The sequence below is a fragment of the Vigna unguiculata genome, chromosome 8, assembly GCF_037176805.1.
Source record: "Vigna unguiculata cultivar grain cowpea cultivar isolate G323 ecotype 2 chromosome 8, ASM3717680v1, whole genome shotgun sequence".
Taxonomy (NCBI): Eukaryota; Viridiplantae; Streptophyta; class Magnoliopsida; order Fabales; family Fabaceae; genus Vigna; species Vigna unguiculata.
This window is the reverse complement of record NC_140799.1, coordinates 25,372,453-25,386,141: the sequence shown is the minus strand read 5'-3', so window position 1 is coordinate 25,386,141 and position 13,689 is coordinate 25,372,453. Positions and strand designations below refer to the sequence as shown.

Below are 13,689 nucleotides of genomic sequence, written 5' to 3'. Positions count from 1 at the left end.
TTCTATAAGGACAGAACTGCAGAATTTGCAAATAAAAAGCCAGAGCAGGTATCATTAGAAGAAATTTCAGAAAGTGATGTATCTAACAGAAGGCAAAATACAGAAGTAGAGCCTGAGTCAGAGCCCGAGTCAGAACTTGAACAGATAGTAGAGTTAGTAACTCCTGAATTACCGACTAGAAGGTCTAGCATAACAATTGTAGCACCACAAAGGTACTCCCCTTTATTGCATTACTTGTTGTTGACTGATGCTGGTGAGCCAGAGCATTTTGCTGAGGCTATGCAGGGAGGTGAATCTATTAAGTGGGAGCTAGCAATGGAAGATGAGATAAAGTCTCTTCAGAAGAATAAGACATGGTCTTTAACCAAGCTTCCAAAAGGAAAGAAGGTTTTGCAAAACAGGTGGGTCTATCAGTTAAAAGAAGAACCAGATGGCAGCAAACGATATAAGGCCAGACTCGTAGTGAAAGGGTTCCAACAGAGACAAGGAATTGACTTCACAGAAATTTTCTCTCCTGTTGTCAAGATGACTACCATCAGAGTTATCTTGAGTATAGTAGCTGCAGAAAATCTTCATCTGGAGCAGTTAGATGTGAAAACTGCATTCCTACATGGAGATCTTGAGGAAGAAATCTTTATGGCACAACCAAAAGGTTTTGAAGTACAAGGCAAAGAGAATCTTGTATGTAAGCTTCATAAAAGTTTGTATGGGTTGAAACAAGCACCGCGACAATGGTATAAGAAGTTTAATGAGTTTATGAGAAACTCAGGATTTCACAAATGTGAAGAAGATCATTGTTGTTACGTGAAGAAATATGTTGATAGTTATATCATTCTTGCCTTGTATGTTGATGACATGTTGATTGCTGGTGCTAATATGGCAGAAATTGACAGGTTGAAGAAACAATTGTCAGAAAATTTTGAAATGAAGGATCTTGGTCCAGCCAAGCAAATTCTTGGTATGAGAATTTCCAGGGATAGATCTAAAGGTATTCTAAATTTATCTCAGGAAAAATATATTGAAAAATTGCTTAGCAGGTTCAATGTTGGAAATGCTAAAACCAGGAATACACCTTTGGGAACTCACTTAAAGTTCTCAAAAAGGCAATCTTCTCAGACAGAGGAAGAAGAAAATCACATGTCTAAAGTGCCATATGCATCTGTAGTAGGGAGCTTGATGTATGCTATGGTTTGCACCATACCTGATATAGCACATGCAGTGGGAGTTGTGAGCAGATTTTTATCCAATCCCGAAAAGGAGCATTTTTTAATTGATGGTATTTTAAAATAGTGACACTCAATTAGTTTAATATTAAATGTTATAAATATAAAGTTTATAAACGAGTTTCATTATTTTAAAAACACATTATCTTTCTAAAAACCACTTTTCTAGAGTTCTTTGTCTTCTTTTTTCTTGTTCTCACCCTTGGTTCATCTATTTCAAGATCTAAGATTGTAGGAGCGATCATCTCACGGTGAGTTCTTCCTATCCATTAAATCAATTTCTTCATTTGAGTAAGTTAATTTTTTGCTCTTTCATTTGTCCAATTTGTTATCTTCTTACATGCACTCTATTTTTGTTTGCATGTGTCCTCTTAATCCTCAATATGATTCTCTGTTGATCAATGATCATAACAATGAGTTGATCATTCTTGTAGTGTTTCTATATGTAGATAAAGCGTCCTATGGAGTTAGATAATTTTCGTGTTTAGATCACCTAGAGCAGTCTTATCATGTTTGAATTGGTTGAATTACTTCCTATGACTAAGAGTTTTGAAATTGTGTGATCAATTAACATGTTTCATTGTTGTGAATGGTTGAAATTGGACTATATAATCTATCATGGGAATTGAGTTGTGAATTTGATCACATAAATATAGGTGAATATGTTATCTTATTTTGGTTCATCTTTGAAGTTGTGAGAAGCATGAAAATCTTGGGCTTGATTGTTGTTTGAAATGTTCTTATGAGATCTTGAATTTAGTTAATTTGACACTCCCTGAGTTAGGAACCTAAAGTTGTGATTAAATAAAGTGTCAAATTAATTCAAGCTCAAAGGGGGAAGTTTAGAGTATTGGTATACTGTCAAGCGCCATTGATACCATTGGGCGCCACTAGTACCACTATGCGCCACTTAGATAGTGAGTCTCTAGTTTGGTTGTTGGGAAAAATTTCTCCTCGGTGAATCCAAAGTCAGAGAGCTCACTAACTTGCTGCTCGTAGGCACCACCAAGGACTGTTGGGGACAAAAATTCGAATTAAACCCTGAAGCTTCAATAGTGCTCTCACTGGGTGCACCTTGGGTTCGTTAGGTGTTCAAGCTGGGGTTGGGTGTTGTTTAGTTTGAAATTGGCAAGATTCTTCCAAGGGCATCTTTGTTGACATTTACTTACGCGGAGGTTTTCGGTGTTAGGCAATAATTACACAACTTTTATCTTTTGCCTTGACTTTTATTAGATGTAATTTGATAGGAATATACATGAATGGCAAAGTATGGTTTGTATATTTAATTATATGTGTGATATTGATCAAGTAGGGTGAAGCAAAGTTATCTTGATGTTGATGTAGGAATTTTTGGGGAAGGAAATCCTAATTGTTGTGTATGTCTTTAGTGTATGCATTGATGTAAGGATTCTCAAGTGAATTTGGTCTTGACAGTCTAATAACCATTCATACTAATGTAGAAGAGAATGTGTTATGTGGTGAGAGTAGCAAAATGTCCTAGTCTAAGGGTGGTTCCATGACCCTTATCACAGGGGGGATGACCTATCTTGTGTGAGGTAGGGTGAAACCCATTGGCAATGGCTCTGCAAAGTAGTAGAGACCACCATAAGTGCAAAATATATGGGGATCCAATGTAAATGCATGTTATTCATGTAATTGAGTTTAAAAGTGTCTTTTGATGCATGATATGCAGTGTGATATCTCCTTTGAATTGGTATGCTTGCGAAAGTTATGATAAAATTAATGTATATGGTGTTTCTTTTTCCAAATTAGGTTACCCTTTTCGTGTTCAGTTGGTCATGTTATGTGTTTGTTTTCTTCTTTTGCAATGATCATCTTAAATGGAGTGAGCAGTTAAGGAAGCATGTGTTGATAGTTCAAGAATGAGAGGATTAGTTTTCTAATTCTCAATTTGGAATCTCTTAATTAGATTTGTAATAGCTTTTTGAAAAATCTTGTATTTATTGTATCTTCTTTATAGCTTCCTTTGATTTGTATATACACTATTTCAGTATATCTTTTGAGATGACTGTAAAGAAGTCATCATATGCTTTGCTTTTCTTTTTTGTGTTCATCAATTATATAATGTTTTGGTTAGTAGTATTATATTATTAAATAGAATATTACAGCAAAAACATAATTTTTAATTACAATAAATATTCATCATATATAATAGAGATGTCAAAATGGGTTCCAACTTGTGAGCTAACTTAGCTCACCACGGGTTTGAACTCAACCTGACTCACTTAACCCATAGGTTAAACGGGTTCAAGTCGAATTGAAGGTGGGTTGACCCACTTAATCCACCAACAATTTTTTACAGTTTTTTTTGTATAATTATTTACTACTCCTAATTATATAGGTTCACAATTTCATATTTTTAAATGGCATAATGTTACTCAATAATATTTGAATAATTTGAATGTTTAATTAATTTGATTGTCAAGTTATATGCGTTGATACTTTAATCCTTAACCAAAATCGTTATAGTAAAGTACTCAAGCAACTGTATTATAAACGAATTTTTCTAAACTAGAATGACAAAAATGTGTAGTTTTTTCATTTATATTTTGTTGAATAGCATGACAGAAAGTGTGTAATATTAATCATGTTTTCTTGGACTATATTGATACTTTCTTGGAAACAATTCATCATATATTGGTGGTGAACATGATGAAGACATTGGTTCTTGATTAGAGCTATCAAAATGGGTTGGAACCCACGAGCCAACCCGGCTCACCACGGGTTCGGGTCGGGTTGGGTTGAAATTTTTTTACAAATTTCAATACGGGTTGATTTTTGACCCGGCTCTTTTAGAACCCGGCTCATCCGGGTTGAACCTGTTGTGAGTCGGGTTGGTGAGCCAACCCGTAGATAAAAGGGTTACACAAGTGTTTTTTTATTAAGTTGGGCTTTACATTTGGATCATGTTAGGTTTTTTTTAACCAACACATAAATAATTTGTATTTTTTTATTTTGGTTTGTATTTGGATTGTATTAAAGTTTATTTAGATTTTAGTTAGAATTATAATTTAGTTTTGACTTAAAATAAAATAAAAAAGTTGTATTTTTTTTAATTAAGTGAACCCGTGAGCCAACCCGTTTAACCCGCCAACCCCGTTGTGGGTCGGGCCGGGTTCGAATTTTTTGGCTGGCTAAAAAGTGAGCCGGGTTGGGTTGGCTCACTAAATCATCAACCCGTGTGGGTCGAGCCGGATCGGGTCGGGTTACCCGTTTTGCAGCTCTATTCTTGATTTTATTATGAATGTCATCTTAAAAAATTATTTAAATATTTGAAAACTTAAAAATAAATAAATAAATATTTTTTTATGTGAGTTGGTGAACCAATCCACTTAACCCACCAACCCGTAGTGGGTTAAGCCGGGTTACTAAATTTCTGACTCACCATTAAATAAGCCGGGTTGGGCTCACTTATTTTTAGGTCAGCTCATGGTCAAATTGGCGTCCATTGACATATCAATATAACCATTTATTTTAACATTACAAAAAACAATTATATAAATTTATTAGTGTGCACCAATTTAATTATTATTATTATTATTATATATTTTACTATTCACAAATATATTTATAATTAAATATTTTAATATATGTTATAATAAAATTGATTAATCATTTATTTTTTCATATTTTTTTATTTGTAACTATACATAATTATAACACTTAAATATAATCAAACTAATTATTATATAAAAGAAAATTATTTTTTGATAAATTGACAAAATTGAAATAAATAAATTTTTTATTTTTTAATCAAAATAAAACAACAAAAGTAGTATTTTTTTGTTTTACATAAATAGATAATTTGTCAGGTAAAAAAAAACATTGTGAAACTATCATTGTTGTTATATAAAAGGATTATGTGTATTTTGGAGTTAAAAGATATTCTCAAACAATTTATAAATTCATAAAACTTCACACCCTGGAGACATAGTTATCTCTTTTCATGCATTTTTTATTTCCAAACCTTAATACTTCTTCATTTAAGTACCTCAGTTAAAAAAACATACTTTTTGTGAAGAAAGAGCTACGAAGTCGGGAAGAGTCGTCTCTCTCATGGCTCTTCCACTCTATAAATACCCCAATCCACAAGCTTAGAACCCCAGTTTTCTTTTCTCTCCCACTAGAGAGTTACACGAAACCAAGACAAAAGAAAAACAATATAAACTCATAATTTTCTTCCTTTCTCACAATGGCGGCTTCCGTTCACAACCTTCAATTCGGCACTCATATGAACGGCGTCGTTCGCAGTTGCGGGCAGGATCTGAAGCCCCCTCTGCCGTTGGATTTCGATCTGGACTCCTCCAGCAGCGACGAGGATGAAAACGACGACGCTTCGTACCTGAAAGAGTACATACGAAAAGTGAACGCGGAAACGGAGGCGTCAGTTATGGACCCGCGAGACGAGGGAACGGCGGATCAGTGGGTCGCACGGAACGCCTCCATGGTCCGCCTCACAGGGAAGCACCCCTTCAACGCGGAATCCCCTTTGCCGCGTCTCATGCACCACGGCTTCATCACCCCAGTCCCGCTCCACTACGTCCGCAACCACGGTCCAGTTCCCAAGGCCAAGTGGGAAGACTGGACCGTTGAAATAACCGGTCTAGTAAAGCGTCCAACCCGGTTCACCATGGACCGCCTCGTGCGCGAGTTCCCCCACCGCGAGTTCCCCGTCACCCTCGTCTGCGCCGGGAACCGCCGCAAGGAGCAGAACATGGTCAAGAAGACCATCGGCTTCAACTGGGGCTCAGCCGGCACCTCCACCTCCGTGTGGCGCGGCGTGCCGCTGCGCCACGTGCTGAAACGCTGTGGGATCCTTACACGTTCGAAGGGCGCGCTTCACGTGTGCTTCGAGGGCGCCGAGAATCTCCCCGGAGGCGGCGGATCCAAGTACGGAACGAGCATCTCGAGGGAGATGGCCATGGACCCCTCGCGCGACATCATCCTTGCGTACATGCAAAACGGCGAGCCTCTGGCACCGGATCACGGCTTCCCCGTTCGCATGATTATTCCCGGGTTTATCGGTGGCAGAATGGTGAAGTGGCTCAAACGCATTGTCGTTACTGAACTTGAGTGCGACAATCATTATCATTACAAGGATAACCGAGTGCTCCCTTCCCATGTTGATCCAGAACTTGCCAATGAAGAAGGTATCTTTCTTCTTACTTCAACTTTTTTTAACCTCAAGCTTCTCTCTCTCTCTCTTTTCCGGTCACATGTTTCACTTAACATAATCTTTTTTTGTTAATTGTTTTTTCATGTATTTTAAAATGTAAATATATATTTAAACAATACTACTTCGAAATATGCGAACAGATAAATATAGTTTATGATCAGGGTAATAGTTAGTTTCTAACCATGTAATATTAAAGTATCCATTGTTTTTTCCCCCTTTGAAGTTATATATACTTTTTATGAGTTATGCACATCTATACACTATTGTTTCTTTATTTTTATTTTTTTCATTTCTTCACTTTTTTCTATATTTTTGTTCTTTTGGTCTTCTTGTTAGAAAAATAATATTCAGAGTCGCACAAAATGTTTTTCTCTCTAAATTTCAACTTTTCAATAGTAATATTCAAAGCCTTATTTGGACAAAGTTCTTGATGAATAGTTAATAAGAGGGAACTAAAGGACGAAAACTAATTATTTTTTATAAATTAAAATTAATTTATATATGCAAACTTTTGAAAAAGCTAAATCAGAGAATTTCTATAAACGTTTGAATGTGCAAGTTGATATTATCTTTAAGTGAGAAATCTCATTCATTTTATGTTTTTATTTTTCCTTCTCCTTGGTAACTACATCACATACAGCCTAATTTTAATTTGGGGAATTTTATTTACTAATTAATTTGGTTTTTAAAAACAAACAGTTGCTACTTTAATTTTGTAATTTATCGACCAAAATAATAATTTTAGTACTTTCAAAAACCGTACTCATAATCGTAGGAAATAATACAATGAACTACTCCAAGATTACATGAGTATGACGTATGACATGTTTGTTCTTAGGAATTTTTTATGGACAGAAATTAATTACATATTTGTTTCTTTTCCTCTTTCATTATTTTGTATCCTGCAGGTTGGTGGTACAGACCAGAGTACATAATCAACGAGTTGAATATAAACTCAGTGATAACGACTCCGTGTCACGATGAGATTTTGCCCATCAACTCATGGACAACGCAGAGGCCATACGTAGTCAGAGGCTACGCTTATTCCGGTGAGTTTTGCTGCTTTTCATTCACGTTCCTGAGTACAGTAACATTAAAACCCTTAACATAAGGGTAGTGATAGAGTGAAACAGTATATTTTTCATAATAATTATAAGTGTGATAATATGATAATTGGGATCTCTTTCAAGTTGGTGAACCGAATAAAACCTGAAATTTGGATCGGTGTTGCTGCTGCAACATGTTATTGGTAGTGGAATTGTGTTAGGCTGTTGTAAGATGCAATTGGTAGAAGACAGTGACTTGATGAAAACTGTGTTATGGTTGGATGTGAAAGTGAGAGAGTGTTGTTGTACGTGCAGGTGGTGGGAGGAAAGTGACACGTGTGGAGGTAACACTGGACGGTGGAGAAACGTGGCACGTGTGCACACTGGATCATCCTGAGAAACCTAACAAATATGGAAAGTATTGGTGCTGGTGCTTCTGGTCTTTGGAGGTGGAGGTGTTGGACCTGCTGGGGACCAAAGAGATTGCAGTTCGAGCTTGGGATGAAGGTCTCAACACGCAGCCAGAAAACCTAATTTGGAATCTTATGGTACGTATATTCGTCTCAGTCAAACTTCTCTACATCTTTTTGGTTTCTCTTTTACCTTAAATAATCAATGGTGGATATTCAATGATGAGTTCTCCTTACTTTTATTTATTTTAATACCATTTTTATATGATATATACTCATTGGTAGCAGTAAGATAAATTCATTGTTACAAAGAAAAGGACAAGTGAGGTGGTGGTTACCATTGCATAATAATTGGCAAATTACCTTTTGTTCCTCAGAACTTGGAAATTAAAATTGATGAGCACTTTCGTGGACGTCATCACCTGTCATTTTCATAGGTTTTTTTTTATTATTATTATTGAGTGGAGAAATTTTGAGTCATAATATAAATTTGATCTGAGACAATATTTTAGTTTTCTTTAAATAAGTGTTATTAAGTACAAATACATGATTATTTTTATTTTAAGTACTTAATACTTTTTTAAAAGTAGACATCTTATAAATTAAATATTTGAATTTAAGTATATTTGATGGATAATGATATTTTGACTACTAAATCTTGACAACTTTTTCTTACAACATGATGTGTTATATTCTAAGTGGTTTTAGAAAGTTGAGAAAAAAAATGAAGAAATGAAAAACCACTTAATGAATGACACCTGAGATTGTAAGATAAAGTTGTCCAAATTTAGTAATCAAAAAATCATTTTCAAAAAGATAATATGTATTGAATTATTTATTGATAATATATATGATTTTATATGATAAAGAACAAATTAAATTGAAAACACGAGAAATTTATAATATTTTAAGAGTCAGTTAAGAAAACATAATATTAGAGATAATACAAATATTTTTTTAAAGAACTTAATCAAATTTTTATGCTATTAAATACTCATTTTTTTTTAAAAAAATATTTGAATAGAAAATTAGTTATATATTGCGGATTTAAAATTTATTTAAGCATAAATTTTTATCAAGAATTTTTTTATACTAGGTTTTGATATTCTTATTTCAATGAAAAGAGAGATTAAAATAAAATTGAGAACATATATATATATATATATATATATATATATATATATATATATATATATATATATATATATATAACATAACATAACGAAGAAAAGTGGATTTATTATACGCAAATTAAAAAAAAATTATTATTATTGAATACGAAAGAATATGATGTATTTATTCTATTAATATCTTCGTTAAAACGCGTATATAGTATAAAATATGACATGATTTCAATGGATAAACCCCTTGTTGATTATTGAAACAAGTAAATGAAACCTGATGAAGGTGTTTTTTTGGTATGCAATGATGTGTAGGGCATGATGAACAACTGTTGGTTCAGAGTGAAAACAAATGTGTGCAAGCCCCATAAGGGTGAGATTGGCATAGTGTTTGAACACCCAACCCAACCAGGGAACCAACCTGGTGGTTGGATGGCCAAGGAAAAGCACTTAGAGACATCACAAGAACCCAAACCAAGCCTCAAAAAGAGTGTCTCTACGCCATTCATGAACACTTCTTCAAAAATGTTCTCCATCTCCGAAGTTAAAAGACATAGCAGCCCTGACTCCGCTTGGATCATCGTCCACGGTCACGTCTACGACTGCACTCGCTTCCTCAAAGATCACCCTGGTGGCACCGACAGCATCCTCATCAATGCCGGCACCGACTGCACCGAAGAGTTTGACGCCATCCACTCTGACAAAGCAAAGAAGATGCTCGAAGATTATCGAATTGGCGAACTCATCACTACAGGTAATATACATGTGAATTTATTTGAAATATAATGCATGTTTTTAATCTAAAATTTTATCCTTGCACTAGCCTGATCCTAATAGGTTTGTTACTTCTGCATGAATAGGTTACACCTCAGACTCATCGCCGAACAACTCCGTGCATGGAAATTCCGAATTCACCCATTTGGCTCCTATCAATGAAATCGCCTCAAAACCACCACTACCACCACGCAGTGTGGCTCTCAACCCACGTGAGAAAATCCCATGCAAACTCGTGTCAAAGACCTCCATTTCGCACGACGTGAGGCTTTTCCGTTTCGCACTGCCTTCAGAGAACCAACTCCTAGGTTTACCGGTGGGTAAGCACATTTTCCTGTGCGCCACCATTGATGGAAAGCTATGCATGCGAGCCTACACTCCAACAAGTGGCGTGGACGAAGTGGGGTTCTTCGAGTTGCTCATCAAGGTTTACTTCAAAGGCGTGCACCCCAAGTTCCCGAACGGAGGACTAATGTCACAGCATTTGGAGTCTCTCTCCATTGGGTCCATGTTGGACGTGAAGGGTCCTCTGGGTCACATAGAGTACACCGGAAGAGGCAACTTCACGGTTCATGGGAAACCTAGATTCGCAAAGAGGTTAGCCATGCTAGCTGGTGGAACCGGGATCACACCAATCTACCAAGTGGCGCAAGCGATTCTGAAAGACCCAGAGGACCTCACAGAAATGCATGTGGTGTATGCAAACCGCACAGAGGAGGATATTCTTCTGAGAGAGGAGTTGGATGCATGGGCGAAGGAACACAGCGAGCGGTTCAAGGTGTGGTACGTTGTGGAAACCGCGAGGGAAGGGTGGGAATACAGTGTGGGGTTCATCACAGAAACTATCATGAGGGAGCATCTTCCAGAAGCTTCAAGGGATTCCTTGGCTTTGACGTGTGGACCACCACCCATGATTCAGTTCGCGGTGCAGCCCAATTTGGAGAAGATGGGGTACGATATCAAGAACGATTTGCTCGTGTTTTAGGGCTTCAAGAAGTAGATTACTGGACTACTTTGTGTATGATATGAGTATTGCTACTGTTGCTTCTGTAGATGTACGTTCTTGGAGTATTGTTTGTTTCATTCTTTGTAAGTCAAGAACATGAAAAACTGTATATGAGTTGTCATGATCACTCTGTAACGTAGACAGGTGTGTCAAGATTCTTTGACTACCTTAGTGTAAATATATTAAAGTTATGAATGTTTATTTACTCTCTTCGTTTCACCGTCTATTTTATTTCCCTTAATACCTTGGCTCATAAATGAGAACAACTTTAAAGAAGTTTGAAATGACATAGCTATAAGTAGGTCATTAACTATAAAAATACATATCATATATAATATATAATATATAAATAGATATAAATCTTATTTAAAGTTAAATTAAGGTTAAAGTCTAATTCTTAATCTAATATAAGAGTTATATTTTAAAATTTATTCTAATAAATTTATTTTATAAGGTCTATTATTTATCTATTATTAAACCATTTATTAATATATAATCTAACGTTTAATATATATATATATATAAAACTTGATGTAAAGTAAATATATTGAAAATCACATATTAACTAGAAGATAATTTTACAACTATAAATTTTACAACTTGATTTTATAGAATTGAATTACACTTAAAAAATAAATTTTTAAATTTTATTCTGAATATCGTGGTTTTTTATATATCAATACCAAATTTGTACATAAATTAGGAAAATGAACAACTTAAAAAATAGTTACCGATTATAGATTAAGTTTTGTAAATTTATGAGAACTTAAAAAATAAGATTAAATTTGTTGAAGATATATAAAAAAACTAAATATTGCATTGCAACTTGAAAAACCCACACGTTCTGAAACTACAAAGTTGGTATACTAGCAATGCTATCGTAGATCTATATTTAAAGACAGGGTTTCTTAAATGTTTTTAGGACTTTGTTAGCATCAACTAGAATAATTATGTTAAAAGCAACATGTTTATAGTAGTTACTGATTTGTGAGTTGAGGCCATATAAGATGTACGATAATAAATTGATGAAGTTGGCTGCACGACTCTGTGAGTGTGAAGCAGCGAAAGAACAATGCATGGCCTTACCCTTCACGTGAGCATAGGTCAAGAAAACTGAGATGTTGTTTGGCGCACGGAAAGGTCACCTTACTATGTATATATGAACCAGTTTCCACGCACATCAATGCGTCCTTTCTCACTGAACTCGCTTTTGTCCTATTATCCACCAATCTAACTCTAATATCTTAAATGAATAGTAAATTATAATAATTTCCACTGCTTTTCAAGGAAAAGAATCTGTGAACGTACATGCATGTGAATATCATATATGTTAATCAAATCCACCATTTTCTTCTCTGTTCTAGGACCATTTATATTGTTTTTGGTAGTTTTAAACACAAATTTTTTATGTATTCTGATATACGATAGAAAGATAAAAATAGAAGTAAATATTAAATGTTGGATGTTTGTATATATATATATATATATATATATATATATATATATATATATATATATATATATATATATATATATTCTCTTTTTTGTTAACAGATACAATTAAATTTACCATTTTTACCGTAACTACTTTTAATTTTATTTTATTTGCAAGCCTAAAATTATTTTGATAGTACATAATCCTTAACATGCTCTTTGTAAATTAGTTGCTAGTACATGTTTAAGGTTACTACCAAAGCACAACTACTTTTTTAACTGGACGTGTAAAATAAAAATAAATATAAAAAAACTCTCTGCATCATTGAATTTGCTGACTTTTTTTTTTTAATTAATGAATGAAAAAAAATTGATCTATTACGTCAGGAAATCTAACTAAAACTTCATGCAAGCTAATATCTCATTAATCAAGGAAATAATAATATTAAAATCCACGCAACTTGGAAATGATCTCCAAGGAAGTTGGGAGGAAACAGTCAAATGTTGCAGATCAACCGTGTGATATTTTGTTAGTGGCGAAAGCAGATAGTTCATTTTTAAACATTGAAATCAATTTGATTTGTTTTTCTCATCAATGACGAAAGCAAATCAGTATTTGTAAAGCACTTTATCAAAGCATATTTCCTATGTTTTTTTTTTTTTAATCAAAGGCGGCTACTTTAAACTTTAACGTTAGAGAAAAAAAAAAAAGTTCCTAGTTGATTCGGTATTTGTTTTTAAAGTTTAGAGTTTAAGATTTAAAAAATAGATTCATGATTAATTGGGCAATGAATGCTTCAATACTCATATTGGTAATGTACAAGCGGCCCCGATCGGAGTGGACCGATCCATGATGGTAACAAACCGATTGGTTCTGGGTAAGTGCTAAATCTAATAGTTAATTATTGGATTATCGTTCTAAACCAGGTTAAAATGTGATTGGACTATTATTAGTTAATCACTAAGGGAAGAGGCCTACTAGAACATCTATAAATATAGAGTGTTGGTAAGACATTTATTAATTTGCATATACTCTATTTATTAAATCTTAATTAACTAATCACTTATTTGAACGTTGAAGTTACTTGGGTAATTAGTTCCAACAACTTTTCAAAGGTGCATGCTCTCCATCTTTTCAGATCTAATTGAGAAAAGCATTGAGGTATTCATGGATGATTTCTCTGTTTTTGGTTCATCATTTGATGATTGCCTTGAAAACCTCAATGTGGTATTCAGAAGATGTGTGGAGACCAATTTAGTCTTAAATTGGGAAAAAAGCCATTTTATGGTGAAAGAAGGAATTGTCCTTGATCACAAAATCTCAGAAAAAGGCATAGAGGTTGATCCAGCCAAGGTGGAGTTGATAGCAAAACTTCACCTACCAACATCAAAGGAATTAGAAGTTTCTTAGGACATGCCGAGGCGGTTCATTAAAGACTTTTCAAATATTCCCATGCCTCTAAGCAACTTATTGATCA

At 34.5% G+C, this 13,689-nt stretch overlaps 1 protein-coding gene across 1 annotated transcript; it reads left to right on the top strand.

The window, feature by feature from the left end:
- The first annotated feature begins 5,345 nt into the window (after nt 1–5,345).
- On the top strand, nt 5,346–10,982 carry LOC114195673 (nitrate reductase [NADH] 2). Its single transcript, XM_028086220.2, has 5 exons — nt 5,346–6,394; nt 7,329–7,469; nt 7,782–8,014; nt 9,313–9,751; nt 9,858–10,982. Exons 1-5 carry the CDS (start codon nt 5,437–5,439, stop codon nt 10,754–10,756), a joined length of 2,670 nt encoding a protein of 889 aa, XP_027942021.1. The 5' UTR covers nt 5,346–5,436; the 3' UTR covers nt 10,757–10,982.
- The last annotated feature ends 2,707 nt before the right edge of the window (nt 10,983–13,689 follow it).

What these genes read in the sequence shown, in the direction of transcription:
- LOC114195673 (XM_028086220.2), top strand. Translation starts at nt 5,437, where the DNA reads ATGGCGGCTTCCGTTCACAACCTTCAATTCGGCACTCATATGAACGGC. An exon ending in CAGAGGCTACGCTTATTCCG is followed by an intron (nt 7,470 to 7,781) that starts GTGAGTTTTGCT and finishes TTGTACGTGCAG; the next exon opens with GTGGTGGGAGGAAAGTGACA. An exon ending in TGGCGAACTCATCACTACAG is followed by an intron (nt 9,752 to 9,857) that starts GTAATATACATG and finishes CTGCATGAATAG; the next exon opens with GTTACACCTCAGACTCATCG.